The sequence below is a fragment of the Elephas maximus genome, chromosome 9 (assembly GCF_024166365.1).
Source record: "Elephas maximus indicus isolate mEleMax1 chromosome 9, mEleMax1 primary haplotype, whole genome shotgun sequence".
Lineage (NCBI taxonomy): Eukaryota > Metazoa > Chordata > Mammalia > Proboscidea > Elephantidae > Elephas > Elephas maximus.
The window spans coordinates 26,694,690-26,722,680 of record NC_064827.1 but is presented as its reverse complement, the minus strand read 5'-3'; the positions used below and the strand labels follow the sequence as shown (position 1 = coordinate 26,722,680).

Here is a 27,991-nt window from a genome sequence, read left to right as displayed (position 1 = left end):
ACTACAGGACAGAGAAGGGGCTTTCTTTGTAAGTTAAATAACCAGGACTCTCTTCAGGGCACAGGAGTTTTCGTCCCTTTTCATTTATGAAGCCTGTGTTTTCTTCTAACAATACATTTGAGAGAACTGGGACAGTCCCATCCCCCATTCAGTTAGTGCACTAGTTCTCTCATTTGGGTACAATTTCCAAGGAAATAGTAGCGTATAAGTATCCAGAAGTTAGTCTATTGACTCTTATTGTACTTCTGAGCACCTAATAAATAATTTAATAGTCTGATGGATATGTGGCTACCTAACTCTGGGGCATGAAATATGCACTGTTTTTCTAATACACTGTAGGGAGACCTGTTTATAAAGTATTTAGTATTGGTTTTATAATGCACTGTTGACAACAGGAGACCACGAAGCTCAAAGATCAATCTCGTTTTGGCCCACAGTATTAATGCTGCTGTATAAAGCTCTATGACAGGTCACTTAGACAGTGGTCCTCACAGAAAGGACTCTGTTAGCAAGGCAGGCTGTAGTGGCTGCCAGCTCAGCGGATGAATGTCTTTGTCCAAGTCCCTGAGGTGACTGTTTGGCGGTTGCTGATGTTGGCCAGGTGATGGAACTCATCATTTCCCAATTCTCTAGAGGGATCCTGGACTGAGAGTGCCGAGTTCTGCTAATGCAGCCCTCACTAATTGTGCAGAGAGGTGATGTGACTTTGGACCACCACACACCATTCTGAAGACAAGAATCAAGTAGGAAGGAGCTGAAGTCTAGCTCTCCTCAGTTTTATGTTTGTTAATGAGCTGATATTCTTCTGCTTCCCCATTCCAGTCATTCAAATCACATATGTGACATAGCATAAAAGATTTTGATTTTCACTTGCAGCGGGGAGTTTCATTTGCTGGGAATAAATTGATAGACATTTAAAAAACCCTACATAACGAATGCTTACAATTGGGGAACACCTAAGTAAAGATTAGTTGATTTCATCCAAAATCATTCTCAGTGTTTTCTTTGTAAGTACTTGCTGCTACGGAAATGCCTTATAAAAGCAAATGATTTATAATGTACACAATTTCCAATGTGCCTATTACCCGTAACCAATTGCTGACAGTTGATTCCAAATCATCATGACCCCCAGCTTTTCAGTGGCTAATTTTTCCAAAGTTGATCACAGGCCTTTCTTCCTAGGCACCTGTGGGAAGAGTTGCACCTCCAAACTTTCGGTTAGCAGCTCCAAACTTTCAGTTAGCAGCTGAGCACATTAACCATTTGCACCACTCTGGGGCTTCTTTGCCTATTACGGGCATGTTTTGGAGCCAGGCATTTTTCTTTTTTTGTACCGAGAACCCCTTGCTGGTTCTACATATTCTACTTCCCAAACTGGGAATTCTGTGCCCCCTACCCTTCCTTGAGCCCAGTCCGCTTACTTGTTATTTCACTGTGCTTTTTGCGGGAACCAATGCTGAGTCCTTCTGGCTGTTTGCCATTTAGTTTATTCATTTTTCATTGATTCAGAGTTTTGTTTATTTTCTCCAGTTGGACCACACTCTTAATCTCTAGTAGTTTCTGACTGCATCCTGTCATTTCCCTCTTAGCAGGTGACCTCATCTTTTACCTTTCTTGGATAATTCCTTTGTTCAGCAGTATCATCCATTTACTGAGCACTTACTATATGTTAACCATTGTGTAATGCCCCAGTTTACCAAAGATGAGTAAAACTCTGTCCCTTTCAACAAGTGGGAGGGAGATGGGTAGTAAATTGGCTTTTTGATACGAGTGCTCTCAGTATAAATATTTTTTAAACCACAAAATATTTTCTATATCTCTTGGTTTCTGAAGAAGAAGTCTTTTTTTCTTCTCCCTCCAGGGGCCCGCTTTTCATTTGTGCTCTTGATCACTGTCTCTCCTAGGACCCTTTTATATCATTTTCCCTCTGGCTTAGATCTTCAATATCCTTTCCTCAGCTGGTTTAGTCCCCTTGCCTGTGATAGACTGGTTTTTTTTGTGTAGTGAAAACAGATTGTCAACTCACCAATACAGCTTCTCTCAGGCCTTGCTAACATTTCGAACTGCCATTCTGTTACTTTACTTACTTTCTCTGCCAGACTGCTCCAGTAACTTGTTTTATCTTTTCTCCCTCTTTGTCTTATTACCTGCTTTGGAAACTGGCTTTTAAAATTTCTATACCTATCAATCCAGTAAGACCTCTCTTTTATTATAACACAACTTACAATTATAAAATATTTTGGTCACAAAAATATGTGAGGAATGGTGTAATGGATATCCACTTACCAGAGCTTCAAACACCATCGAGTCAATTCCAACTTACAGTGACCCTATAGGACACAGTTAGAACTGCTCCATAGGGTTTCCAAGGCTGTATGTAATCTTTGTGCAGACTGCCATATTTTTCTCCCATGGAGCTGCTGGGTGGGTTCCAACCGCCGACCTTTCAGTTAGCAGCCAAGTGCTTAACGACTACACCACCAGGGCTAAAAATTTATGAACATATCTGAAGCCCTGGGTTCTTCTTCCAGTTATATTTTACCAACCACTTGCATTTCTCTGCCTCCCCCCCACCCAAGCATTTTTCTGGTTTTGTTGTTTATCATTTTGTTTACTGTTAACTAAACCCTAAATATTGTACTGGTTTGTAAAACATTTTAAAGCTTTTGTAAATCCCGTCTTCCCTTGTCATTTAGAATGTTGTACAATCAGTGTTCCTGTTAGCACTGTTCTTTCTGCCTTCTACCCCAACAACCATGAGCATTCCCCAAGACGCTAACCTTGGCTGTCTTCTCTTATGTCTTGTGTCACCTCTTGGTAGGTGGCTCTCACTTTTGTTAACTCCAGTATCAATACCTTTTGTGAACATTTTTAGTTGCATACATAGTCACCTGCATGACCTGCTGTTTTCCCAGTCTGAGCTCACTATGTTCCCTTCTCTGTTGATAGTGCTACCTGGTGCCTGTGCCCAGGATATCGGAGCTTCAGGGTCACGTGTGACCCTGTGCTTCTGTTGCTCATATCTTATCAGTCATTCCTGTACTCTTGATTTTATCTCCACAATATCTTTTATATCTCATCCCTCTTTTTCAGCCTTATTGCCAGTAGTTATCGTACTCGGATTATTATAATAGCTTCCTAATTGTTCTCTGAGTTTCTGTCTTTTCACACCTCAGTTTGTCTGCCTTACTTTTGCCAGATAAATCTTCTTAGAGTATAGTAACACCCATACCATCCTGCTATTGAAGAGCCTTCCATAGTTTTGATTTTTGATAGGCAAAGGATACATAGCAACTCTTTATAATGGAGTATAATAAAAGAACAAAAACAAAAAACTGGTTGCTCTTCAGTGGATTGTGACTCATGACAACCGCGTGTGTTACAGAGTTCAACTGCGCTCCATAAGGTTTTCTTGGCTGTAATCTTTTCAGAAGCAGATTGCCAGGCTTTTCTTCTGCAGTGCTTCTGGGTGGGTTTGAACTGCCAACCTTTAATGGTCAAATGCAAACTCTTAACTCTACCCAGGAACCTTTAGTGTAGGGCCCTTTGCTTTTAGTTCCTATTGACCATTGCATCCCTTTCATTCATCATTTCTCTACATAGACCCTACTTAGATTCTAGTCAAATGACCACTTCTCTAGGAATTTTTTTGATCCTTTTGTCCGCTCAGATGCTGCCTCTGCTTCTGAGCCTTCTCCTACCACACCAGCTTGAAGGAATCTCTTTTTTCAAGCCAAGTCTACTTTTACTTCTCTTATCAGATTCTGTTTTTGTTAAGATTGCTTTTTTACATGGCTTATCTCTTTCACTAGATTGTAAACTTCATGTGAACAGGACTCTGTCTTTAACTTTGTTTTTCTCCATAGCTTCTCTCGAACTTGCCAAGTGGGGCGGAGATAAATATTCCCTAACGGGCTAAAATGTTTAATTTAAAACGTCTCTTTAAAAAAAAAAAAGTCTCTCTTTATAATAAAGTTGTAGCTGTTGCTGTTGAGTCAATTCCAAGTCATGGGGACCCCATGTATATAGAGTAGAACTGTGCTTCATAAGATTTTCAAGACTGTGACCTTTTGGGAACAGATTGCCAGGCCTCTCTTCTGAAGCACCTCTGGGTGACCTCGAACCTGTAACATATTGGCCAGTAGTCCAGCGCTTAGCTATTTGAGCCAGAAACTGAGCTAGTTATGGCAAAAGTGTATACCTTATGGATAACTAAATTATTCAGTTGTGCCCACATTGTTACTTCTTGTCTGTTGGCTGCTCTCATTCTTACAGACTACTAACTCTTTTAAAACAAGTGTTTGGGTCCTCAGAGATGTGTCCTGTCTTTGCTCATGTTCTTTTAAAAAAGTCTGTCTTGATGTACTTAGTGCTTTTAAGTAATGCTGTGTGCAGGTACATGTAATTTCCTCTCTCAGTCTCTCAACAAGCACATTCTGTGTCCACACCAAATAGTCACAGTTCCAAATCAGAGGGCAGGCTCAGTGAGCAAGACTGGCAAGCGCTGTTTTCATGATCCCATGTCGTGTGGTTGAGTCTTCTCAAGTTGTGGTATGTTTGTCTTTTCACTTAGGCCACGTGGGTATGCTGACACTCTTGCACTGCCTGGATGAGGTCTCTGTCACCTCATTATTCTTTCTTCCACCCTTTCACACTCATCCTCCTCCTATGAAACTTAGTTATTTCCTTGCTCCTTAACCCCCGTTACCACCGAAGATGTCGTTGCAAGCAGTAGATTCAGTGGCAGTTATTTGAATAATTTGGACTGTGATGGATTACCTGCCTTTTTTTGTTCTTTTCCCTCCTGAGTTTTTTCTTTCTTTTCCTTTTCCTTTTATCTTTCACTTAGTTCCAGGCTAGTTTATTGTCATCACCATTATTTTTAGTAGTAGCAGTAACTAATAATAGTATCGGTGGTAGTAAGCTTTTAGAACTGATGTATAACATACATCCGGGGAAGTGTACAGATCTTAAATGTACAGCATGATGAATTTTTACAAAGTGAGCACACCCAGGACCCCGACTAGATAAACAGAACATTAACTGCACCCCAATAGCTTCCCTTGTGCCTCTTCTCAGTCACCACTTCATTAATCAGACCTATTAGATTTTTGTTTTCAACCTGATATTACTGGGCTTCTGGAATTTTTCAGGTTTCTGAATTTCGAAAACAATCTCCAAGTTCACTCAATTGTTTGCTTTGTTTCAAAATTCCCCACATTAACATATGTATACAAATAAAATAGCCTTTAGTTTTTTGAAGATTTTGAAACTCTAAGTATACTGATACTTCATTCTTTTATTTTTTAGGTTAGTGAATTGCATTTAAGGGGTACTATCTAGTGTTGCTTTTTTCACATGTCAGAACACTAAACACATTATTGGATTTTGTAATAATTTTATAAGATATAGAGCTCGTCCCTAAGTCACAATTTTCCCTGGTGTCTGTGAATCCCAATCTTACACTATTATTATAACATCTTTCCTAAGGCTGCAAGCTTCTCAGTCCACAGACTTTAGAAGTAAGTGGCTAAAGAAATTAATATTATAATCTTTACAACCCTTGCAGCTCTTCATGATCATACTAAAGTCATTTCCCACTCCATGCTCCCCAACCTGTTTTTTCATATTTACATAGGGAAACATATCTCTGATTCTTTTTCTCTTGAAGACTTTCTCATAAAACGCCAACTTCAGGTTGTGGCAGAAAAAAGCCATTGTCATGTTATGCACTTGAGAGAGGATGAGTAAATTCACTTTTCCTTTTTTAAACCAAAGCAGTGTTCATAAAATGCTTGATCTTCTGTAGGTGGGAGATTCAAGCCAGTCTGGCGTGCTTTTGTACCTTTGAATGTCTAGATTCTAAAGATGCATCATTTCCCCCACATCTGGTTAACTTACCCATCTACCACACCCTACCCAAATCTTTGTATTTTTATTTTTTTTCATAGTGTATTCAGGGATTATGGCATCTGGGTATTTCCCTGATTTGTTTCTATGAAACCGAGCCCCTGATTAGGCTGTCAGCAGAGGCTGCGTCACATTGATTGTTGCAGTTGGTACAGAGACAAGTGTCAACCAGAGTGGTTTATCTCTTATGGTATAGTAGGGTGAAGCTTTTAGGGGTTTAAAATGATTTAAACCTGTGTCCTCAGCAAACCTTTTGTTAGGAGGCCCGTTTTCCTTTCTTGGTCTGAGGTCACATAATGATGCTTTCATTGTACAAGCTTCCTCTTACATTGTAGGTGATAAAGGTTTTTTTTTATGGCAGTTATTGTTATATGTTTTTTGCTTTATGCTGTGATGTTGTGTCCCTGAATAACAACCAGAGCATTACATTGAGTACCCACAATGCTTTGACAGAAAACAAACCAGCCAAAAACTCAAGGCATGCCTGCATGTCTTGTTTACAACTTGGACCATGATCTTGTCCCCTGAAATCTTCAGGCTGTTCTGGCTGAGGTTTCTATATGTTGAAATGCTCAGCCCAGGCTGCCAGAGCCATCTGGAGAAGGTGCAGTTGTAAACGCGAAGTAACATGTATAATTCTAACACAAACTCTCACAGAAGAGTGATTGAGAGAGGCGATCGGAGACAACGCAATTTTTTTCTTTACTCATTTGAATCTCTAAAGATCCTTAGGTCCATTTTGAGTGGTTAACATAAATTTATGTCCCAAGTTTTTAAGATAATAAGTAATAGAATAGATGCCCCCCAATGTGGAAGACTTATGGAAGAATACAGGTGGATAGTTCAGCTCACGCGCACACTGATGGGCACTAGGTGATTAGATTTAATGATTGGCATGCATGCACCATATTTTTAATCTGAATTAAAGGCTGCTACAGTTTTTTTTTTTACAGTCAAGGTTGACTAGATCATCTAATACATTGAAACACAAAGAAGAATTGTTAACTAAGAAAGTAAAGCTTTCCCCAAGCTTTCCAGGTTCCATAAAATTTAAATACAAATATCCAACTGGTATACTCCAACAAACCTTTTCTGCAGGATCTGCTGTGGAACACTTGGCTGTCGAAAGAGGGGTGTTTATCCCTTAAAAAGGCAGTAATGGAAATTAGGAGCCAGTGGAGAGTGCAAAGATTACATGGCAAACGATAGCTGAAACCCTAATTGTGGAGCTGAGCACCTTATTGTGTAGAGATGAGTGGTCACGTCAGAGCTTCTCTGTAATCTCCCATTCCTTTTCCTTCAAGTTGCAGGCACAGTAATTTTTCCTCCTTTTTTTTTTTAGAGGGGTGAACTTTTTTCTGTGCTCCCATTGAATTACATATGTGAGTCGAGGGAAAACTGGCAGCTTAGATTATGATATAATTATTCACAAAGGGAAAACCTCAGTTGAAATTACTGGTAGTTTTAGTTTTTCTCTATTCTTTTGTTTATTGAGTCAAAAAATTCTTCCCCTTAACTTCACATAGCAAATGAAACTTTACACAGTAAAGTAGGGATGGCAGGTTTCACAAGGGAAAAAGGTTGCTGTCAACTTTTTTCCTCAGAAATATGGAAATTTGGGTGGATTATCTGTTCAGAGGTTTCCTTTATTAATTCTTTTTCTTTTTTTCACTTAAGACATCTGTTAACATTTCACATAGCCTAGCAGATGTTACAAAGCAAGTCCCATACTTTGTTCTCAAGAAAAGTGACATTTCCTCAATTGGTTCCCCCCACTTCTGTGACTGTGCCCAGCTTGCTGCCTCTGCTTAATTTGCATGTATTAAATTATATACTTTAATGCGATGTGAATTTGTAGCTTCAGCATTATTTTTATAAAGTCTGATTTGATTAGAAATTAGTTTATCATGTTATCTTAGAGTCAAGAGAGGGCCAAAATTTTTAAAGTCTTCTTTGAGAATGGCAGTCTGATTCTAGGTATAAGATAGGCTAGTCATTTATTGACTTCTTTTTCCTACAAAAATAAGTCATTACAAACGCTTGAGTTGTTTCACCATAAGGAAGTGGTGATTGTCATGCGATGTGGAGCATCATTTTTATTATTTTGGCAAGAACAGGGTCAGTTTTGTCTTGACAAGCCATTAGATGAATACCAGCGTGTGTCACATGAAAAACCACTGATCTCTAACCCAGCTCTGTACTTAACCAAGCCTTGAAAATGAATAGTGAATAAAAGAAGAGCAAAGGGCAGTTTACTGTCATTACAGATTACAGAATCTGTTAACAGCTGCAGAACTGAACCCAGGGAATTTCAGGTATTGTTCAGTAAACCAGTGGAAGTCCTAGAGATGCTTGTTAAACTGTGTATATAAACTGTACATGTATTTTATATTTGCTTAGGATTTACATTGCTGGAAACATAGCTAGAAAAACTGAAAACTCTTGAGTACTTTCTCAGTGCACTAAATGTGTATGCCTTTATCACAAAACCATGTATGTTTACATAGTACTGTCTCAGTGAACTTCTTCTGCCCTCAGTTACAAAATTTCATTTAAGAAAGTAAGGAGGCTTTAAAGAAATTGTTATACGTATTAAGGAGAAAATTAAAAATAGACAACCCTCCTATCCCCAAATAAAAAAACCACAGACACGCAAATCAAAATGCTCACTCCTTCAGGTATTAATTATGGCTGATTTTTGTACCACTGTGTAATTTTTCTTATTTATTTAATTTTTAGAAAATATAGAGAAAAAAACCCCAATCCCATTTCAGTACCCAAATATTGAAAAAGATCAGTAACATTTTAAACAGTCAGTTGTGGGCATTACTGCTTATAGAGTTAACAAGAAAGAACACACTTTACTCTGCTGGTGGAATTGCATTGTGCTTCCCTATAGTCTTGTTATCCCACACTAACTGAAATGCAAATTCTTTGCAACTAATTGGATCTCATTGAGGGTACAAGCACAGTATGTAGTTCCATGCAAAAAGGTTTTAAAAAATAAAATGTCTCTGTAATTACAACTTTACATTACTATCCAAAACAAGGGCATGTATACTATAAGTTTAGATTATGTATGTCTAACTTTTGTACATATTACTCAGAAACATGAGCTATGAAATTCTTAATACAGTGCCGGCTCAAAAGTTAGGGGAGAAAGGTTTATTTATAGCATCCTAGAAGGCAGATTTTAGTAAAGTCCTGTGAAAATGAAGGTTTTTGTTTTTTTTTTTTTAGAGTTTAGGGTTTAGTGTTTTAGAGTCAGTATACTGAAGACATGTTCGTGGTTTGTAATCCTTGTCCTGATAAATAGAACATTTTAAAACATCATAAACATCCAAGATCACTTCAAAAAGGTGATGACCTTTTATCCTCTTCAGTTGTCTAAGCTATTTTAACATTGTAAAATGCATTTGAGTTTCTTACTTTGTGTAAGTATACTTCTGCTATGGCTTGTGGTCAGGTGGAGGTATTCACGTTCCCATAATGTCTTTAATAACCTGGGTGCATTCAGACCTAGTTGGTGTACTCTGAATATCCATGGTACTTCTCTCCTTGTCAGCAAATGTGGCGAAGGCAACACATGGGCTTTAGTGGTTGTGATTCTTTAACCTGAAATATACATGGAATAAGGGCAGCAAAAAAGCATTTATTGTGGAAGTGATGCCCACCTCCCCAACCCCCAATTTTAAATTCTTACTAACAATTCCAGAGAGTTATTTCTTACTCCTCAGACTGTATGGCCAGTGGAAAACTCAGAAGAAAAGTATGTGCATTGTAGGTGTAGTTTTTGTACCTGAATCCTTAAAATGAAAGTGTCCTGCTTCCTAGACAGAAAATTATCCTAAGATCAAGGACTCCAGATGCTATGTTTTACGTGGAAGGGAGTGGCAAGTTCAAATCATGTATTTTCGGGACTTCTAGAGGGGTCAAGTTTGTATTTTCAAAAATCTCTTTAAAAAAATGAATGTTGGAAACTTAAAATCTGCAGAGCACAGCATGTGTTTTGGTTTTATTTTACTTATTTTTGTTATGATTCATTAGGCTCATCGTTGTCTCGTACTGTGAGCCATCCTCTTTGTAAACTAGTCTTACAAATTGGTTAAGATTTTGTTTGAATGATCAGATCCATTTAGCAGGTAGAATATCATATGATAGATTTCTTATGTGGCAGTCATATGCAGGTAAGAATTACATTGCAGACCTGTTTTGGCTAAAGCTACCATAAACCTTGATACCTGCAAGAACTCCCTTTGCCTACACTGGGTAGCATTTTGTCAGAAGACTACGGGCTGGGCAGACCAGATTTGGATGTATTAGCTAGTCAGCCTAATAACCCTGTACAGACTGTATTGATTTTCTAGGAGAGAGTTTATGAACTAAATAAACTTGGGGTTGGTGTCTTAATAAACTGCTTCTCTCAGTCTGTCACATTTAGTTAGGGAGCGGTACAGTTTAGGGGGAAAAAAGGCTAATTCTGTTACAGATTGTTCACAGCAGGGTCTCCAAATTAGCCCTTTGTTTTGTAATGCCACCTTGCTTGGGCTCCCTTTGAGCACATTTCTCAGTTTTACCCTAATGAGTTGCAACACTGATAATGTGGCTGATGATCTTTCATTGATTTCACTATCACTTGCTTGTCTGGTAATTGATCCGTTGCTGAGCCTCTAGTTAATTATATCGGCTTTGACATGGCCCGGTCCGCGGGGAATTTCAAGTCTTGCAGAATAACAGTTTTAATAAAAGAGTCTATTACTGCAGGTGCTTGCTCCTGCATGCCAGTTGATTTTTGTGTTGTTAGTGTGTGAGTGTGAGTGTGGAGGGTGTGGGTGGGAGGATACCTGAGAAAGAGGACTACAGGACTGAAAGAAAGAGGGAGTGGGGACTGGAAGAAGAGGAAGAGGGAGTGAAGGAGAGAGGGAGGAAGGAGGGGGGAGAGTGAGAGGCGAGAGGGAACATGTAGGCAAAGCAATACAACGGAGCCTGAGAGGAGCGAGGAGGAAGCTTGCTATTGACAGTGTCCTTAAGCCTCCCACAAATAACAGCCATTAGTGGGAAGGTCAGGAGCTGAGCAGGCAGCTTGACTGAGGCACTGAGTGCCACTTCAGAAATCAAGAGGCTAGCAAATTTTAGAGGGAGTTTAAGTGGGTAATAGCTAGCTGTAAAGGTACAGTCACTGTTGACAATTGACTCATAGGGGCTTTTCCCGCCCTCCCCCCCTTCAAGAATATTTTTATTGACCACAGGTGGACTTAATATATTTTAAGGCAACAATTCTTTGGGTTCTTATTTGTTTCCTCTCAGATATTGAATTTGCTGCTTTTGAGACTTTTTTGTGCTTAATGGTGGTGAACTGGACAGAAGTTTAACAGAAAAGCTTTCAGGAGATGTCGGTTCTAGAGGGAAGGCACATTTGTGTCAACATAGTGTACGTTTTCTCATCTTTTCTCATTGCCCACTAATGACACAGAGCTGCCACTGAAGCTCTTTTCTGTTTCTTTTGTTGTTTCAGAGAGTAAGGTTTATTGTTATTCTTGAGTTAAGAAGGAACAAGGAGAGTGGTACATTTGTCCTCGATATTTGTAGGTGGTTGATGATTAATGTTCCTTACATGTTAAGTTTAGGAAGGATGGCTTTTTCTTGCTGACGACTTTTATGAGATGGCATGAATTTAGCTTTCCATTTAAAGTTACTGTTTATGTACAATGTGTTTTCTACAGTTCTGCTTTCCATAAATAAGGCAGATAAATAATATCTAATAAATAGACATTTTGTTTTAAAACTGGTTTAATTAAAAATATGACATGCTGACTTGACGGCACTGGGTGTTTACTGGGATCGAGGGTATATTGCATCAGGCAGGAAAATGTTATAGAATTTTCCATGGAGATCTTGAATGAAAAATGGAGTTTTTATTTTTATTATTTTTTGCTCTAAACGGGATGGGCTTTTTTTCTTCCATCTTTTTCTTTTTTATGATTTGAAAGGATATTGTAGATGCTTTATCACGGAACTATAACAAAAGATTTTTTTCTACTTTTCAGATTTAAGAAAAGGTACCCTTTTTTCCATTGCCATACAGTTTTTTATTACTCAACATCCAGTCTAGTAATTAATAGCCTGAGGTACTGGATATTAAATAATATTTATTTTGTAAATGTTTATTGTGCATCTTATATGTTCAAAAAATGCTATGTTAATTTACGTTTTAGATTGTAAGGTCATGTCTGTATGTATATTATTCTCTCTAGGAGTTTATATGTGGTTAGGAATAGCCTGGCACATACTATATGACTTTTAGTAGCTAGCATTTTGACAACAGCTGAGCCAACTTTACATCCTCTTTCTGCTGAAGATTTTACTTTCTTCTAGCGTAATTAGAAAAAAAATAAGCTAACAGTTTACAAATATTAAAATAAAGATTGATGTAAGAATACTGTATGTTATATCAGAAAGCATTGCTGGGAAAAATTCTCAGGGAAGGATTCCAGCTTCTCCTTGCCCTGTGCACTGCTATCATGGTGCTACTTGGAGTGTGCATTTGTGTATCTGGAGAAGGGTTAGTGCGGGGTGTCATTTGGTGCCTGACAGTAGAACAGTGTAGTTGACTCTTAGCTCTGCTATCCAATGACATGCAGTGGCTGAGAGTTTGAAGCTGATGGTTGGGTCTCCAGTGCTGCCTGCACACCTGACAGGCAGCTGTTAAACCGAGCAAAGGCAAGCTTGGGGAGTCACAATCTATGCATAAATGATAGGGGTATCTGTGCAGAAGGTGCGAAAGAAGCGCTGACCCCCCTTCCTCCCCCAAATCTCCCCCTTCCCAAATGAAATGCACAGTTCAGCCAGCTTCTTAACTACACTACACTCCTGCTACTGGCTGCCAAGAGGCTCAAAAAATCCACCTTCACTTTTCAGTCAGAAGAGGCAGAAGTGGATGTGAGAGAAAGAGACACACAGAGAGACAGAGAGCCAAAGAGGGCAAGAGACTTGACTTTAAGAGACTCCTGTACTGACAACTCCATGCAGTTCGGAACCAGAACGACAACGGCTGAACCAGGGTTCATGGGGACATGGCAAAACGCTGATACTAACCTCTTGTTCAGAATGTCCCAACAGGTAAGTTACTTTCATTTTTTTTTTTCTTAAAGAAACCTTGAATTGTTATGTGCACTTTTGTTTTTCTTATATTTCTTTGTAAATATTTAACAAATTTTATCACTTTCTAGTTAGGTTCAGTTGTGTTATAACTGTGTCATTGGAATGTGCAAGATTACTTCATGCTTTCCCTAAGGGCTCCTTAGAAGAAAAAGGGGAAAGGATAGTGAAGTCAAAGAAAGCAAAGGCATTTGTTGTAAAGTTTCACGGTGCAGCCTGGCTTTTGGGAAGACTTAATTTATTACCTAGTTTTTTATTAAAAACGAAAAAAGCAACCACTCAACAAATAATGCATCTTTCTAGCGGTATTAACCACTTCATCCAAGTGTCTGCTATCTCGGAGTAGGCTCCCCAACCAAACAGTCATAAAATGCAGGGGCCCCTCTAGCAGCCTGCTTGACTGCATGTGGCTGAGAGCAGCTGGAGGCAGACCCGGGAGAGCAGGCTGGGCAGGAACCTCCGCCAGTGCCGAGGGTCCCTCACCGGAGGAGCCGGCATGCGTGGTGGCTGTGCCGGCCCCTCGCCGCCGGCGCGGCCGCCGCGCTCGCCCTGCGCTGCCTGCGCCACTGCCGGTTCACGCACACTTGCCGCCCGCCCTCCCGCGCACTCACATCGGGCGCAGCTTGGCGTCCTCCCCAGAGCCGCTCCTTGGTCGGGGCCGCGCGGGCGGTAGCTCGGCTGGCCGGCTGTGCCTGGAGAGCCGACGTGCTAGTGCGAGGCCAGCGGGAGCAGATAATTAATCACCGGGGCCGGCAGCTCGTACCATGCGCGCGGTGATCCGCGCCCTGCGCGCTTGCCGCCTCTTGCACAACTGCTGGCTCTGCAGCTCCGAGGGGGAGCGAGAGCGAGAGGAAGCGAAGGGGAAACAACCCAGAAACTTTCATCTTGGACTGTGCTCAAGCAAGGGAGGGAAGTTCCCTGGTGCCTCCCTCCCAGACACGTCTTGCTTTTCAAAATCCTGCACCAAGCCCACACAAAGCAAGAATTACTTTGATATTATCATCCACACAGCTCGAAAGTATTTCTGACAAATATCCTTGGTTTTCAAGCAGATAGCATTTGTTAAGAAATTGACATTATTCCACTAAATTAACACTACAACTGCTTTCTTTATTGAAAACTTGTTTTTTGCTGATAAAAGTTAATGAAAATGAAATACTTTATTGCGGTAATTAGGTTTTTAAAAATCTGAACAATGAAGGTAAAAAAAAACAACTTGTCAAGCTTTTAACTACCACAAGTTTAGAAATACATCCCCAAAAGATAATGCACATAGCCAGGTTTTATAGCATTTAGCTAGCGAGCAGTTTTACCGCACAGTTCTAGATTGGATAAAGGCATTTGAATAAGGTGTATTTTGATATATCCTGTAGAGGGACCCTGATTACTGCTGATACAGTAAGCTGGGATTTAAATGCAATCAACACAAACCCAGTAAGCAAGTCTTTATGTGCAATTTCCCATTCTTGCAAGTTAAAGTTCATTTCCTCACAGAGATGCCCCTTTGTCATTGCTGACTGCTTTCAGAAGTGTATTTCTGCTGCACATTCCTTCTGGGGAGGGGGGCTCTCTTGTGGTTAGAACACAGATTGTGTTTTCACTGACCTTAGGTCCAAACAACTTGTGTGGCACTTTTGAAATTAGATGTCACCTTTAGGGTTTTCCTTGAGTAAGTGGAGGTCAAGTAAGTGTGTGTGAAGAGAAGAACGGTTTAGGTTTCCCTCTAGCTAGAAAAGAGTTAATAAACCCAGGTAGAGATAATGATCAATTGATAAATGGCTATTGAACCACATAGATGGTGTTAGATTGCTTCTTTGGCAATAGCCCATTTCCAAGTAGATTTGAATATTAAGGAGAGCTTAAGTCCTGGAAAATATTTTAGCTAAAAAACATATCAAAGTAAATCGTATAAATGATGGACCAGAAATAGGAAAATAATTTGAAATAGCTCAGAGAGAGAAACGTGCATAACTAAGCTATTACGATGTCTTTGATCCAGCTGTTTGGTTCTGTGGGTATATAAGGATCTGTTTTGTGTGAGCCTGTGTGCATGTATGTGTAGTAATGAGTGTCTAACTGTGAAGAGATATAGAAATATAGGAAAGTAACTTATGCATAGTGGATGCTATATAAAACTATATCATATTAATTATACTGTTTACTAGACAGTACAATAAAAAAAATAAAGGGAGAAAAATTTAAAAATGGTATGATTTAACTATTTTATGTTTTCTTTATATATTTTTTATAGCCCTCCTCCTCCCCTTTTTTTTCTGTCAATGGTCACTAAATGTTTATATCTCAGGCATTTCTAGAAAGCAAATACAAGAGAGTATGCATTCACATGTTTTTTTTTCCGCCTCCTTTAAGATGACATTTTAGTTTATAACAAAATATTATGTAAGCTAAACTCAAACTGCAAATCTAAAAAAAAAAGTGCTGTAGATGTTTAATATGTTTATTTCCCTTATCTGTAGTTTATCAGCAGTGCTGATTCAGCATATCTGTATATTTGTGTGTGAGTGACTTTTCTTGAAATGACATCTCTTGAAGCCAACAATTTCAAGGAATATTAGTTTCAGTATACACATTAAGCCAGCTTTTGTCTTACTACAGGTAAAAGTTTGTCCAATTTAATCAATTATGCAGAATTCTTCATAACTCATTTCTAAGGCATAAAGAGGTTTTTGTAGATTATGATTATTTTAATTACTAAGTAAAAAATTATGTAACTCATGAAATGAGTAAAATTGGGCAATTTTTTTATTTTAAAGTTTTTTTTTTAGTAGCATAAAAACTGTACTATTTACCTGATCATTCTGTTACATATTACAAAAGAAAAGGTTTCATAACTAAGTTACAGAGAATTCAGCACCAGTATTTAACTACAGAGAAACTTGTAGTAGGAAATGTCTCATGAATGTAGAAATTTAATCTGGGTTTGTATCTTCTGTAGGTAACCTAGAAGGTAGGGATATAAAATTTTTGTAGTTTTTTGTTTCATATGAGTAAAGTTGAATCTGTTTGCATATAAATCTTTCGTTCTATCTAACACTAACAAAATGACATCACAATCCAAAGACAGTTTAGGTTTGATGGGATCAAGTATTTTCCCCCTAAATTATCTACCAGAAATTGGAGACATGACCATTGACTGCCTTTTCCTGACTCTCTTCATCTTTTTCTCCTATATTGAAATATGTTATTCTCACAAGGGATCATTTCTTTCTGTATACAGAAGAATTGTTGATAACCTTAAGGGGAGTACTCTCGACTTTTGTAAAGGGACTTCTTTGGGTGACTTTGATCAGTGACAGGTCGAGACTGACCAGAAACCCTTGGGTCATCTTCTCTGCTAATCTGGCAGAGTCCAGAACCTTATTTTGTTCATTTTAGCCTCGTGAGATATTGTTAAAAGCAGAAAATAAGGCCTACTTTTGGATTTTTTTAAATAAGGCTTTAAAAAAGGTAATTTTTCTCTCTTTGTAAATATTGTGTGCATTTGAGAGATTAACAAATCCAATTCTTATACTTACGTCAAGGAATGGAATATTCTAATGTATTTTTCAGAAATGAAACCATACCAGGATCGCCCGTATTGCCACACAATACTAGAGACACTTTTTTATTATTGGTGAAGTATATTTAACCTGTTTTAGATAAAATGTGCATCCCTTAATAACGTCTCTTTTCAGAGAGAATGAAATACTGAGTTAGAATTATAAATGACTCTCTGCATCATTATGTAGTAATTTAGGATTCACCCAATGATGTAACAAAATTAACAACATAATTTCATTGTGAAACTGTATCTTATTAAAGAACAACTGTCTGACATTCTCCTACAGTTGCTTTATTTAACTTCATGCAAATATTATTAGTAGTGACATTTTTCTATTGTGCATTAGATTCTCTCATTAGCATGATGTGTTAGTTATCACCAGAGAAATAATTTCCTAGATAGGTGAGGGGCAAACCAAGAAAGCTAAAAATTAAATCAACGATTTACATTAATACCAGAGCATCTGCTCATCAGAGATATGGCAGAGTAAAGCAAACTTTCTTACTAATATAAAATCTACCACATTTCAGAGAAATGATAAATAAAATATATTGTGAGAAGTATATAATAACATTGCTTGAATCCATTTAAAAACATGTTTGATATGAGTTTTTTTCCCCCAAGTAGTCTCTTAGTTTTTCCTATTCACATAGGCAGACACAATCTCAGTTTGTTGCATCTATATTTAAAATGGAAATGATGGCTTTGTCTGACTTTCTCCCCCCAAAATTGTGTGAATGTGTATTTACTAGCGATTTAAAAGACATACAGTTTTTCTTACAAGTCTGATGCCTAGTTGTATGTTGTGGTTTGATTATTTTTTATAGTTCGTAGAAAAAATTTTTATTCTAAACCCTACCCTACTCAAGTAGACATTCTTTTTAACATAGGATGTATATTCTTATTTAATCAGAGGCCCAAGTAAAGCAGTTGATAGTTAATGGTCTTTGAAAATGACTTTCTTCGTCAGGCATTATCTATCCCTAGTTCTCTTTTTGCGCTCTTCTCCCTTTTTTGCCCTCCTCCTTACAGCTGGTGTGTTTTGGTAATCATGACTTATTAAAAAAGGATTAAATTGACCAAACTTGTGGTCTTGATGCTAAAATAAATATAACAGGAGGCATGTAATTGTAGCCTGTTGAATTTCTAGGTTGCTACTTTTTTTGGGTTTTTTACCTCCAATTTAAGCCCTCCTCTAGTTTGAGTGATAATATGTTTTATTTTGAAGTTTTAACTATAGACGTATATTCAAATAAAATTCTTAACGTCCACTCTCATAATGTAAACCCTAAATTAAGAATATGTGGGTAAGAATTAAAATACAAATTGTAGCTTAGGTACAGGTGCTTGTATGTTGGCCTATACTATATAAGTCTGTTCTGAAGTACTCAGTCTTCACTTAACAGAAACTATGATTTGCAATGAAATGGGAAAGTAGTAGGTCATGTACCTGATATTCTCTGTACCTGTTAATGCAAATAAAGCATGCACAAAGATATTTTCAGGTGTATACACAGTATATGTTAAAAAACCTGTGTAAAAAATTGAAGTGTATTTTCAGCCAGAATACTTAAAATGAATTTGGACATGTTAGGTAATCATTTTGAAGTTATTTAATTTTCTCACATTTCTGTCCTCTATGAACAAGTATTATATGCCTGCATAATTTGTAAAGCCCTTTTGCTAAAGTGAGTCCAATAACCACAGTCAGAAATCAATCCCTAACTGTTTAGGTATATTACCTGTAACTATAGGTATTTTTAAATAGTGGTATTTATGAGTGGATCTTCACACTCACTGATGAGTAGAGTCACTCATGCATGGTTTTATGGAAATCTGATTAATGTAGTGACAGGACAGATTTGGGCTACCACAGCAGCACATCCTCCCACTCCTGTGTCAGGGTTAAGAGCCGCGGCAAATCCTCCCTAACTAATGAGATGCTGAGTAAGGCATCTCTGAGAAGTTGGGGCAAAAGTGAATGGGTCACAGCCAAGGCAGGATTGCAAGGACTGTAGTGATAGTGAAAGCATTCAAGTTTGCCAGGTCGTTGTGACACAGGGAGCTGATTGCAAAGGAACAATCCGTTACAGATAGGGAGCTAGCGTCACACACTTCACTGAAAAACAACAACACTGCTGCTCTCTCTACACCTTCTATGCATTCACACACACTCGTGTCAAGAAAGTTACATTGGACGTCTGCCCTGATCAATCTGCATGGCTTTTGAGGAGGTTTTCCTTATAAACATGAATAGCTAATAACTCTGTGTAGCCGAAGAGGTATTTTCTGAACTTGGGACTCTAGAATATATATAGAAAGGAATGAGGAGAAGAAATATAAAAAGGAACACGGAGAAGAAATATAAAAAGGAAGGCGGAGAAGAAATTGGAATTTGATTTTAGCTTGTTTCCATAATTTGAATCATAGTGTTTGTATTGGTCCAGGTATTAACTCTTTTTTCCCCACAGAGTACGGTCAGAGAATTTTGTGGTAGTAGGGAAAGTAGAGTGAATTGTCAGATGACTTCCTCAGCAAGAGAAATTTTCTCTGGGACTCCCTGCTTGTTATTGTCCAAAGAACATGGAATATAATGGTTCCAAGATTTCCTTGCATGTGGGGTTTGGATTGTAGTTTGTTATGTGTGTAGAATGAATTTCTTTACCACATGAAAATCTTCTTGTACCTTCTGTGGTACCTTTCTTCTGCTAAATGACCGCCCTTCTCTGTGCCTTGGTCAGAAGATTGTTTAGGGGTTATAGGAAATGATTGATCTTGCCCCTGTTTGCCAAAGTTGATACCATTTTTATTTCCAGAAAAGCAGCTGGCTTCCACATTTTGCTTGGTGATCTACTGAAGGACTGGGGAGAAGGGGGAGAAAGGGAGCCAGAGACCCTTTCAAGGAACTTTGACATCTATTTTTAAGATTTGGAGAAATAAAGGACAAGGGGCACAATTCAGGAATAAACACTTTTATATCCTGACATAAAAGCCAAATGCTATGTAGGAGAGGAGTGGAATTTTTTTCTACAAGATAAAATAGTAAACATGAAGAGAAGCTAAGATGAAAAAAAAAATTCTGAGCAACTCAAGCTCTTAAGTTTTAATATGTGCAGGTGATGTTCCAGAAATTATGCCTGGGGCTGTGACATCCAGGGCACCCTCTCCTCATTGTGCATGATCTGTGCTGCCTTCTACCTGCCCAGGTTTAAAAGAAAGTTTAGAGAATAGGAAAAATAAAAGTATTGATTTGTTTTTAATTTGTACATTCCCTGTAGGAGGCCTACCAAATTTACTAGTGTACATTCGAACCCTAAGGTGAAAAATTTATGACTGGAGCTCCTTTGGGTGAGGATAGCGTCGTTCTGTTCAAACATTCTACGTAGCATTTCATGCCACAAAGTCCAGAGATCAGGAGAAGAGGAAGGCCTGTATCTCTCCTCATTCACAGAGCTTTCCCTAAAGGAAATACTCGTGGAAAAACAACACATTACTCAAACTGGTCAGCTTAGAAATCAAATTCTCAGCTTATTAATCATCATCCCAATTAAAAAAAGAGAATTGATTCTTTAACAACAAAATCATATCCCTTTGTTTTTCTTTAATTAAGCCCATCAGTTTCTCATTTCTCTGTTAACAAAATGAAAATAATCTTCAACGATAGGAAGTTACTCATTGAAACAACTGATTCTCTTAAGCATATCTGACATCTTATTTACTCAATATTTCTGGACTGTAATGTTATTTTGCTACCGTTCTAGGATGTGTACGTTGTGGGGGGGGGGGTGGCAATCTAAGTTTCATTTCTGTTTGGTAGGCAGAAATTTACTCAGTATTTTAAATACATGGTTAGTCCTTTCTTTCTTTGCCTTAGACCTGATATCTTTATTGCTTTGTTCTTTGCTCGTCTCTTTCAGTCTGATTTTCCTCTTTACTTTCACTGGCTTTTTTTTGCCTAATATAAAGGAATTGAAATGCATCTTAAATGTAACAGTAATTGAATAAGGCACCTTTTGCCAAGACATAATTCTGGCGAAGGTATGGGTAAGAGGTGCCACCCTCAGAAGTGGTCGTCTGTGCACAAGTGCTGACAGGAGGACTGTCCTGAGTGTTGCTGTGTAAGGGTTCTTTAAATAAGGACATGATAAAAACATGTAACCAGGGGCCCAGGCTTATCATTCACAGGCGCTGAAAGGCAGCTCAACTTGATCCTTAGCCTATGTAAGAAAGTACTTGGCTGAAGAGAAATTCTTTTTTTTTTTAAAGAATTCTTAGATTTATCATTTTTCATTTAAACTTACATTTCTACAAGAAATCATTTCCTTAGAAGGAGGAAATAAAGGCCAGCGTAATAGGTGGAAGGAGCCCTGGTGGTATAGTGGTTAAGCACTCAGCTGCTAACTGAAAGATTAGTGGTTCGAACCCACCAGCCTCTCCATGGGAGAAAGATGCAGCAATCTGTCCGTAAAGATTACAGCTTTGAAAACCCTACTGGGCCCTTCTACCGTGTCCTTAAGCGGTGGCTATGAGTCGCAGTCGACTCTACAGCTGTGGGTTTGGTTTTGGTTTGGTAATAGCTGGAAGGCGTGACATTTTGAGACAAATCACGGCTAATAAAAATTAACTGAAACATTTAAAAGAGGAACTGAAATGATGGCAGGGCCAATATTAACAGGTGACATTATGAAATGGGAATTTAAAACATGCAGCATACACAGCACGTGGGAAGGCATCAATACTGTTTTGTATTTAATAAATTTTAACTCATTACCTTTGAATGCAGAGAGATTGTTAAAATCGACGAAGATTAAAAAATATCATCCTATGTGGGAAAGGCACAGCTTCTAGTATTGTACATGCTGTGCTTTTGTGTGACTATCATGAATTTTCCAGCTTAATTTAGGTGCTTTTTAGTGGGTGGGTGTTTTTCAGGACTAATGCATGATGATCAGAGTGCGCCAACCTGGGGGTCTGAGAAAAACAGCAACAACAAAAAAAAAACGAGGGTAATGAATATTTTACATGCAAAAAATAATTACTTTCAGCTGGCTTAACTTAATAACAAAACTGATATTAAAAAATGAACCTCCATTAGCAGAATTTTAATAACATTCCCTCCCTCCCCCTTCTATTGACATTTAGGCAAGAAAGGTTTCATAGCCTTAAATCATTAGGGTCGCTATTTGGGGCACCTTATCCGGCATGGAAACCCTGGTGGTGTAGTGGTTAAGAGCTACAGCTGTTAACCAAAAGGTAGGCAGTTCAAATCCACCAGATGCTCCTTGGAAACTGTATGGGGGCAGTTCTACTCCATCCTATAGGGTTGCTATGAATCCAAATCGCCTGGACAGCCATGAGTTTTTTTTTTTGCTTTTAATCAGGCCATTAAAAACCCATTACCGTGTCATAGGTAAAGAAGGCTGCCCACTCTTGTGCCCTCAGCCAGTACTGAAGGGCAGTGGACATGACTGGGCTGTCACTTGCAAAATATGGGAGGAGAGTTTTACACTGAGTATATTCATGTGTCCATTGAGTAAGAGAACCTATAAACATTCTTTTTGTTGACCTCATGTCATAACCTAACTCAGAGTCAGCCAGATTATCTGTTGCTTTAAAAAAAAAAATTTTTTTTTTAATGTACTCTTGCTTTTCTTTAATTCTTTATTTAGGTGTGAATATTAGAGTACCTGAAAGAGCTGAAACCAAAATCCTGCTCAAGTCTGTGTGGAAAGGTTTACCCTCTTGCTAAGGAAAATACTAACAACCCCATGGCAACATGGTAGTGCTTTTATATGTGGTGCACAGACATGAGAACATCTACACCTGCTCTGTTGGGTGGTTGATGAGGATTTAGTGATTTATTTCTAGGTTTGTTGAGGATTTTTCTATGGCTGCCTCAACTACAGTGAGTGTATGGATGGCTCATCCTAAAGAAGCATTCTACATCCTAAGAATCTCATTATAATGTTGTCTTACACTATGCAGTGATTTGCTCCGTGAACATAGCTTTTTGGCGAAGCTCGATGTTGTTCACTGGGAAATAGCATGATTATGAATTGCCATTTTTCAACCACTGAGAGTCTACAGGTCATTTTCTAATCACTTAGAACTAAGGCATAGATGAACTCAAACTTTAAATGTCTCATTATTTCCCTTCCCAGCTACTACTGTTTGTTTTCTTGGACAAATTTGGAAAGTGATCATGGGGCTGGTAAATCTTCAAATATGTTGCCAGTCTTATAACAGTTCATTGTGGAAAAGAGTTTTTCCATTTTTATTTTATTTTTGAGAATCATCATAAAATAAGCAGGAAGGGATAGAGTTAGGACTCAGACATCTGGGAGAGCTTGTTTCAGTAGCCAGCCTAGAAGCCAGAAACCTGGCTTGGTACAGGTGAGATGTGTTATGGGAATAAAGGCCTTGTGCATTTAATGAACCTCGCCTGCCTGTCAGCTTGGTGTTTTTCATGCATCATTGTTGTTCTAATAAGAAAAAGAGAGTGTTCACAGCCTGTGGTAAGATTAGAGTAATGAAAATTAAGTGTTAATCTGTTGATAGCAAGCACATCCCATATCCTGCACCCGGGCCACATTCATGTGTAAATAATATATTCCAGGTTTTTTCATGACCAGAGAAGCTTGGGAGTTCATTATATTAAAAACACCGTTTTGGTAAAAGTGAGAAGTTGGTTATTTTTACTTGTGTAAATATTTATTTTTAACATTAAAAAAAAAATCTAAGTGCCACCTTTCTTCTGAGCCTTCTCATAACCCACTGTTCCTGTATGTGCCAGTAGTCCTGTATGTTGGTCTGTCCTTCTGGTCTCTTTCGCTCTTCTTTAACAAATGCAGAATACTAAATGAGCCAACCTCTGTGTAACCCTACTTTGAGGTAGTCTTTTCCAGAAATCAGTGATTAATAGGAAAAAGGGAAGGAGTTAAGCAATAGGAATGCCTTTCTCCCTGTGTAACACAGGTTAAATAGTATTAAGCGTTCATTATCTCATGCTTTATTTTTCATCTTAAAATAGCAATAAAGTGCAAACACAACAAAACCAGGAGTCTTTTAAAATTGCTTTCCACGTTTGCAGTCGGTGGCCATGTATTAACCTGAGGAGACGAGCTGAAACCTTTGGTCATTATGGGTGCTCATTTACCATGTTTCTTTATAAAATTCCTTTTAAAGTGTTAGAGTAGGTAAACCAGCATGAATGTAATGAAGCATCTTTTCCCTATAATTTTGTGTAACTTTTGTTTTCTGCTATTTTAGTCAGTACATTTTTGGGAAGTTTAAGTTTTTCCTAAGGCTGTTCATTTAAGCAGAAAGAATGAGTTTAGTCTCAGATTATACCAAGACCCTGTGAAGAATATAAGATGAATGTTGATTTAAGTGCTGTTTTTGTGGGCCTTTTCTAGGCAGGCTACCATGTAAAATCATTTTCAGAGGTGGTTGTGAAAGAGGTGTAAAAGGGATGGGGAGAGGTAAATTAATAACTGAGTTCCAGGTGTCTGCTTCTAATTGCTCAAATTTCAAACATAATGGAAATTAACGAAAAAATGCTTCCCATAAGGAATATATCATATTGTTGTTCAGATATCGGGCCTATGACTACATTTATGGAGCTTATACTTATGTTATTTTCTCTTTTCCTATTCAACTGGGAGTTAAGGAATGCAGTATGATCATTATGCTTTTGTGAATTGTTTACTTAAAGTTGTTTAAGTTGTTAAGAATCAAGAGAATTTGGGGATTAAAGTCTGATTGTGAAGTAAGTTTGGCATATGTTCAAGGGTTACTTTCTTAAGGTAAAAATGGAAGAAAAATGCTTCTCAGGAAGTAAACAACTAATTAAAAAATGATCTTTCAAGCATGTGGTCCAATGATGAAACATAATTACAAAATACTATACTATAGTTGATCTAAATTTTATTCTATTTAATAAACGAATATGAGTGATCATAGCCTACTTAATATAGTTTGCGTGATATCTAAGCATTTCTGTACCGTAGCAATACATCAGAGATAACCTTTTGCTAATACAGTTGGATGAAATGAAAAAGTACTTTCTTCCCTCTGGAAAACAAATACAATACTTTTGATTTGTAAAATCCACTAACATGTAGAAATGCTGTGTTGTGGTTAATTGGAAATAATGAAACAGAAGATTTTCTCCTTGGTTAGTTTTCAGTTAAGAAAAAAAGTAAATATAAAGAAGTGCCTGGGGACTTTGTCTTAGACATCTGCTTTCAGGTAATATCATTTAAAGAAATATGCTGTGGCCACTGAGGTCATTTTACTACAAAATAATGTTTATTTATGTATAAACATCAGATTGTGCCAAACACGAGAAGCCGGTAAAGATGAGAATTTGCTATGATAATATAATGTTCGTGCATGTTAAATATTGGCTTTTAATATTTAACTTGAAGTCATCCTATTTTCCTATTAGGGTTTGTTTTTATTAAGTACATGATAGCTCTAGAAAGGAAGTGTGTAAGTGTTAACATGTGAAGGAACAAAATGGCTGTAGGTCTGAGAAATAGCTTGACACCAGCTCTTCTCTGAGCTGCCAAGAGGAAGTTGGCTGATTGGAAACCAGTGTAAGTTTGTCGAACCACTGTGTAAGACTAGGTCATTAGTTCTGGATTTGCTCCCCCTCGCCCTAACCCTTTGCATGGCACTTATGTTTTACAGAACGACTGTATTTTGAAATAAAAGCTACTACTCGATGTCCATGGAATGATTTTATATATGTGTGTGTATATATATATTTATATTTATCTCTGTTCCTGGAACACCTTTTGTTTTTCTTCTACAAACTCTGCAAATTCTGTTTGGAGTCATATGACACATTAAAGATTGGGAGTTGCTTAAGAGGGCTATGTGGAGGTAACGTAAATTAAACAAGTGGAATGTGGTCTACCAGAAAGCTCACATCCCAACCATAGTGTAGCCACTCCTTAACTCTAGCCAATTGTTGCCAGGTGGGAATGCAGGCCCAGTGTTGCAAGTTTTTCTCCTTTATTTATTTAAATTGAGAAACCAGAAATCCAGATTTTATGTGAAATCTCTTGATTTTGAAATCTTGGCAACATGTTCAAATATTTTCAAAACTGTGTGGTCCAAACAGAACTCATCTACAGGCTATATTCGGTCCACTGGTTGCCAGATAAAAGCCTCTGTTTTAGATAATATTTTAATGGATGAAGATAATAGTTTCATTGCATGTGATCATTCATCTTGGGAATTCCCCAGCGGGATGAACCAAATTCTTTCTTCATTTTCTTTCACAATTAAAAAAAAAAAAAAAGGGTTAGTAAATATGCTTCTGATGCTGACAGTTTTGATGTATAGCTTTTCTCCTTATGCCCATATCTAAAGAAAAAGGAAAGAATGAGCAAAACAAACAAAAAAATCAAATGATTTAAATAAAGGTAGACACTTCAGAGTCTTAGGGTTATAGGGGAAAAAAGGAGGATTTCTAGATCTTGAAAAGAATACTATGATTTGTGTTATGAACTGATATATATATGAAAAATTGAATTCAGCCTTTAAGCAAGAGATTCTTGGCCCTGAATCTTTGCGGGATTGCTGTAATTTACCAGGCAATTGATTATGATGTCATGAGGAAGAGATGGACCACAGTGGGAAAACTTCCCCATACTAATTTGTGCAAGGCTAATATTTTATACATGCTTCAAGAAAACATCATTTATATTGTATAAGATGAGGTTTTCAATGTCTGTCTGTGTTTTTGGAAAGGGCTCTTTAAAAGAAATAATCTACTCATAATTAAAATTCTCCAGGCAAATCAGATATCAACATTTTCAACAGAGTAGGTAATTAATTGGTTTGAATTTTAAATTGAAGGTCATCCTGTTATTGATTTTCGTGGGAACAGGAAACAAGAACATCTTGTTAAAATGATCAGCAAATGGGGCCTAGGTGTATCTAGGTTCTGTCTAGGGTCTTGTTGAACGGCATCACTGGACAGTATCAGACACCAATCAGAACAGAGCCATCTCTGATGTAAATATAACAAGCTGTTGGTTTCCTTCCAAAACTGCAAGAAGAGCTGAACTGGAGAGAAGACCAGAGATTAACAGTTTGTTTTATAGTAAGGCAGGTATTTCAAATCAAGTGACTGGTGCAGCTTGTAACGAAGCCTCTGTAAGTGTATCAGAATGACGTTTGTATGCCATGTTTGAGAAGTTCAGCATCAACACAGCTGTGACTTACCATGCTCAGAAACCTTTCAACTGGGAATTAGATAAAATATCTTTAATACAAGGGGGAGGGAAGCTGACTGAAGTAAAGAGGGATGGCACGGAATGGAGGATAAAAGAATATACCCTTTTAGATGCTATTAATTTTTATAAAATAACATTCGTGCCTTTCATTTGATAGATAGTTTTATTATTCCATGTGCCACACTATTTCAAAGCAGTCATTTCTCTCTCTGCTGTGTTTATACTTTCTGAGGATAGTATAATATGAAGGTAACAGACTTAGTGGGTGGTGAACGGCCTTTCTAAACCGGAGTATTTTAATTTTAGCTGTGTTAATCAAGTTGGAACCTTAATGCAACTTCTTACGGTTCAAAGTAAAAAAATTTTTTTTTAAAGAAAAAAAAAAAAAAAGAAAGGAAAAGAAAGCCTTCCATTCTAAATACCCTGGAGCTGTTAATGCAGTTATTTCCAGGTTGACATACTTCAGTGTAGGCATGACAGTGGCACCAGCCATCTACATTAAGCCTTAACATTCCACAGAACCATTTCAAGTTTATTATGAGCTTCAAAGCCTTCTCATCCTTAAGAGAATATCAAGTGTAAGCATGTCACTTTGCCATAGTCACTGCTAACTTTCTTTAATCAAAAAGTACCTTTCCATAGGCTGATTTTCTAGAGGTGATCCTTGAAGAAATTTCTCAGTTCCGTAGACTCATTTTTTGGATCCTTGTTGATGCCCTCTTGAATTCTGTAGATGCCACCCTGTTGGCAATGGCTGGAAACCTACCCCAAATAAAGCAGCACTGATTACAACCTGTTGAAATTCGAGCTGGTGTCAACATTGGTTTTTAGCCTTGTTTGTAAAACTCAAGTCATTGATGGTGTTTTATCTCTTTCAACTAGTTTGGTTTTTGTTGCAGTCCTTAAGAATGTCACTGAGGAAAAAAGAACATGTAAATTTCCCGAGGCTGTCCTAGTATTTGGGAGTTTGTACACACCTTGGAAGACTAGTGATTTGGGAAAGACTATGAAGCTGTTCAGACTGATCTCATATGGTGGGCTGCTTCTCTTCTTAGGAAAAGGAATTCCCCATTTCCTGAATGTGAAATGTCTACCCCTTTGAAGGATCCTG

The 27,991-nt window shown here is 37.9% G+C and overlaps 1 protein-coding gene across 16 annotated transcripts in view; it reads left to right on the top strand.

Annotated features, from left to right (window-relative positions):
* BNC2 (basonuclin 2) overlaps positions 1-27,991 on the top strand; it is a 487,890-nt gene that overhangs the window by 137,998 nt on the left and 321,901 nt on the right. For 15 of the 16 annotated variants that reach the window (XM_049895249.1, XM_049895248.1, XM_049895245.1 and 12 more), the window contains exon 2: positions 12,829-13,029. The exons of the other annotated variant lie outside the window; for it this stretch is intronic. In XM_049895249.1, the coding sequence (XP_049751206.1) occupies positions 12,934-13,029 (96 nt within the window). In that variant the 5' untranslated portion in view covers positions 12,829-12,933. The remainder of the gene's footprint in view (positions 1-12,828; positions 13,030-27,991) is intronic. 16 annotated transcript variants of the gene reach the window in all.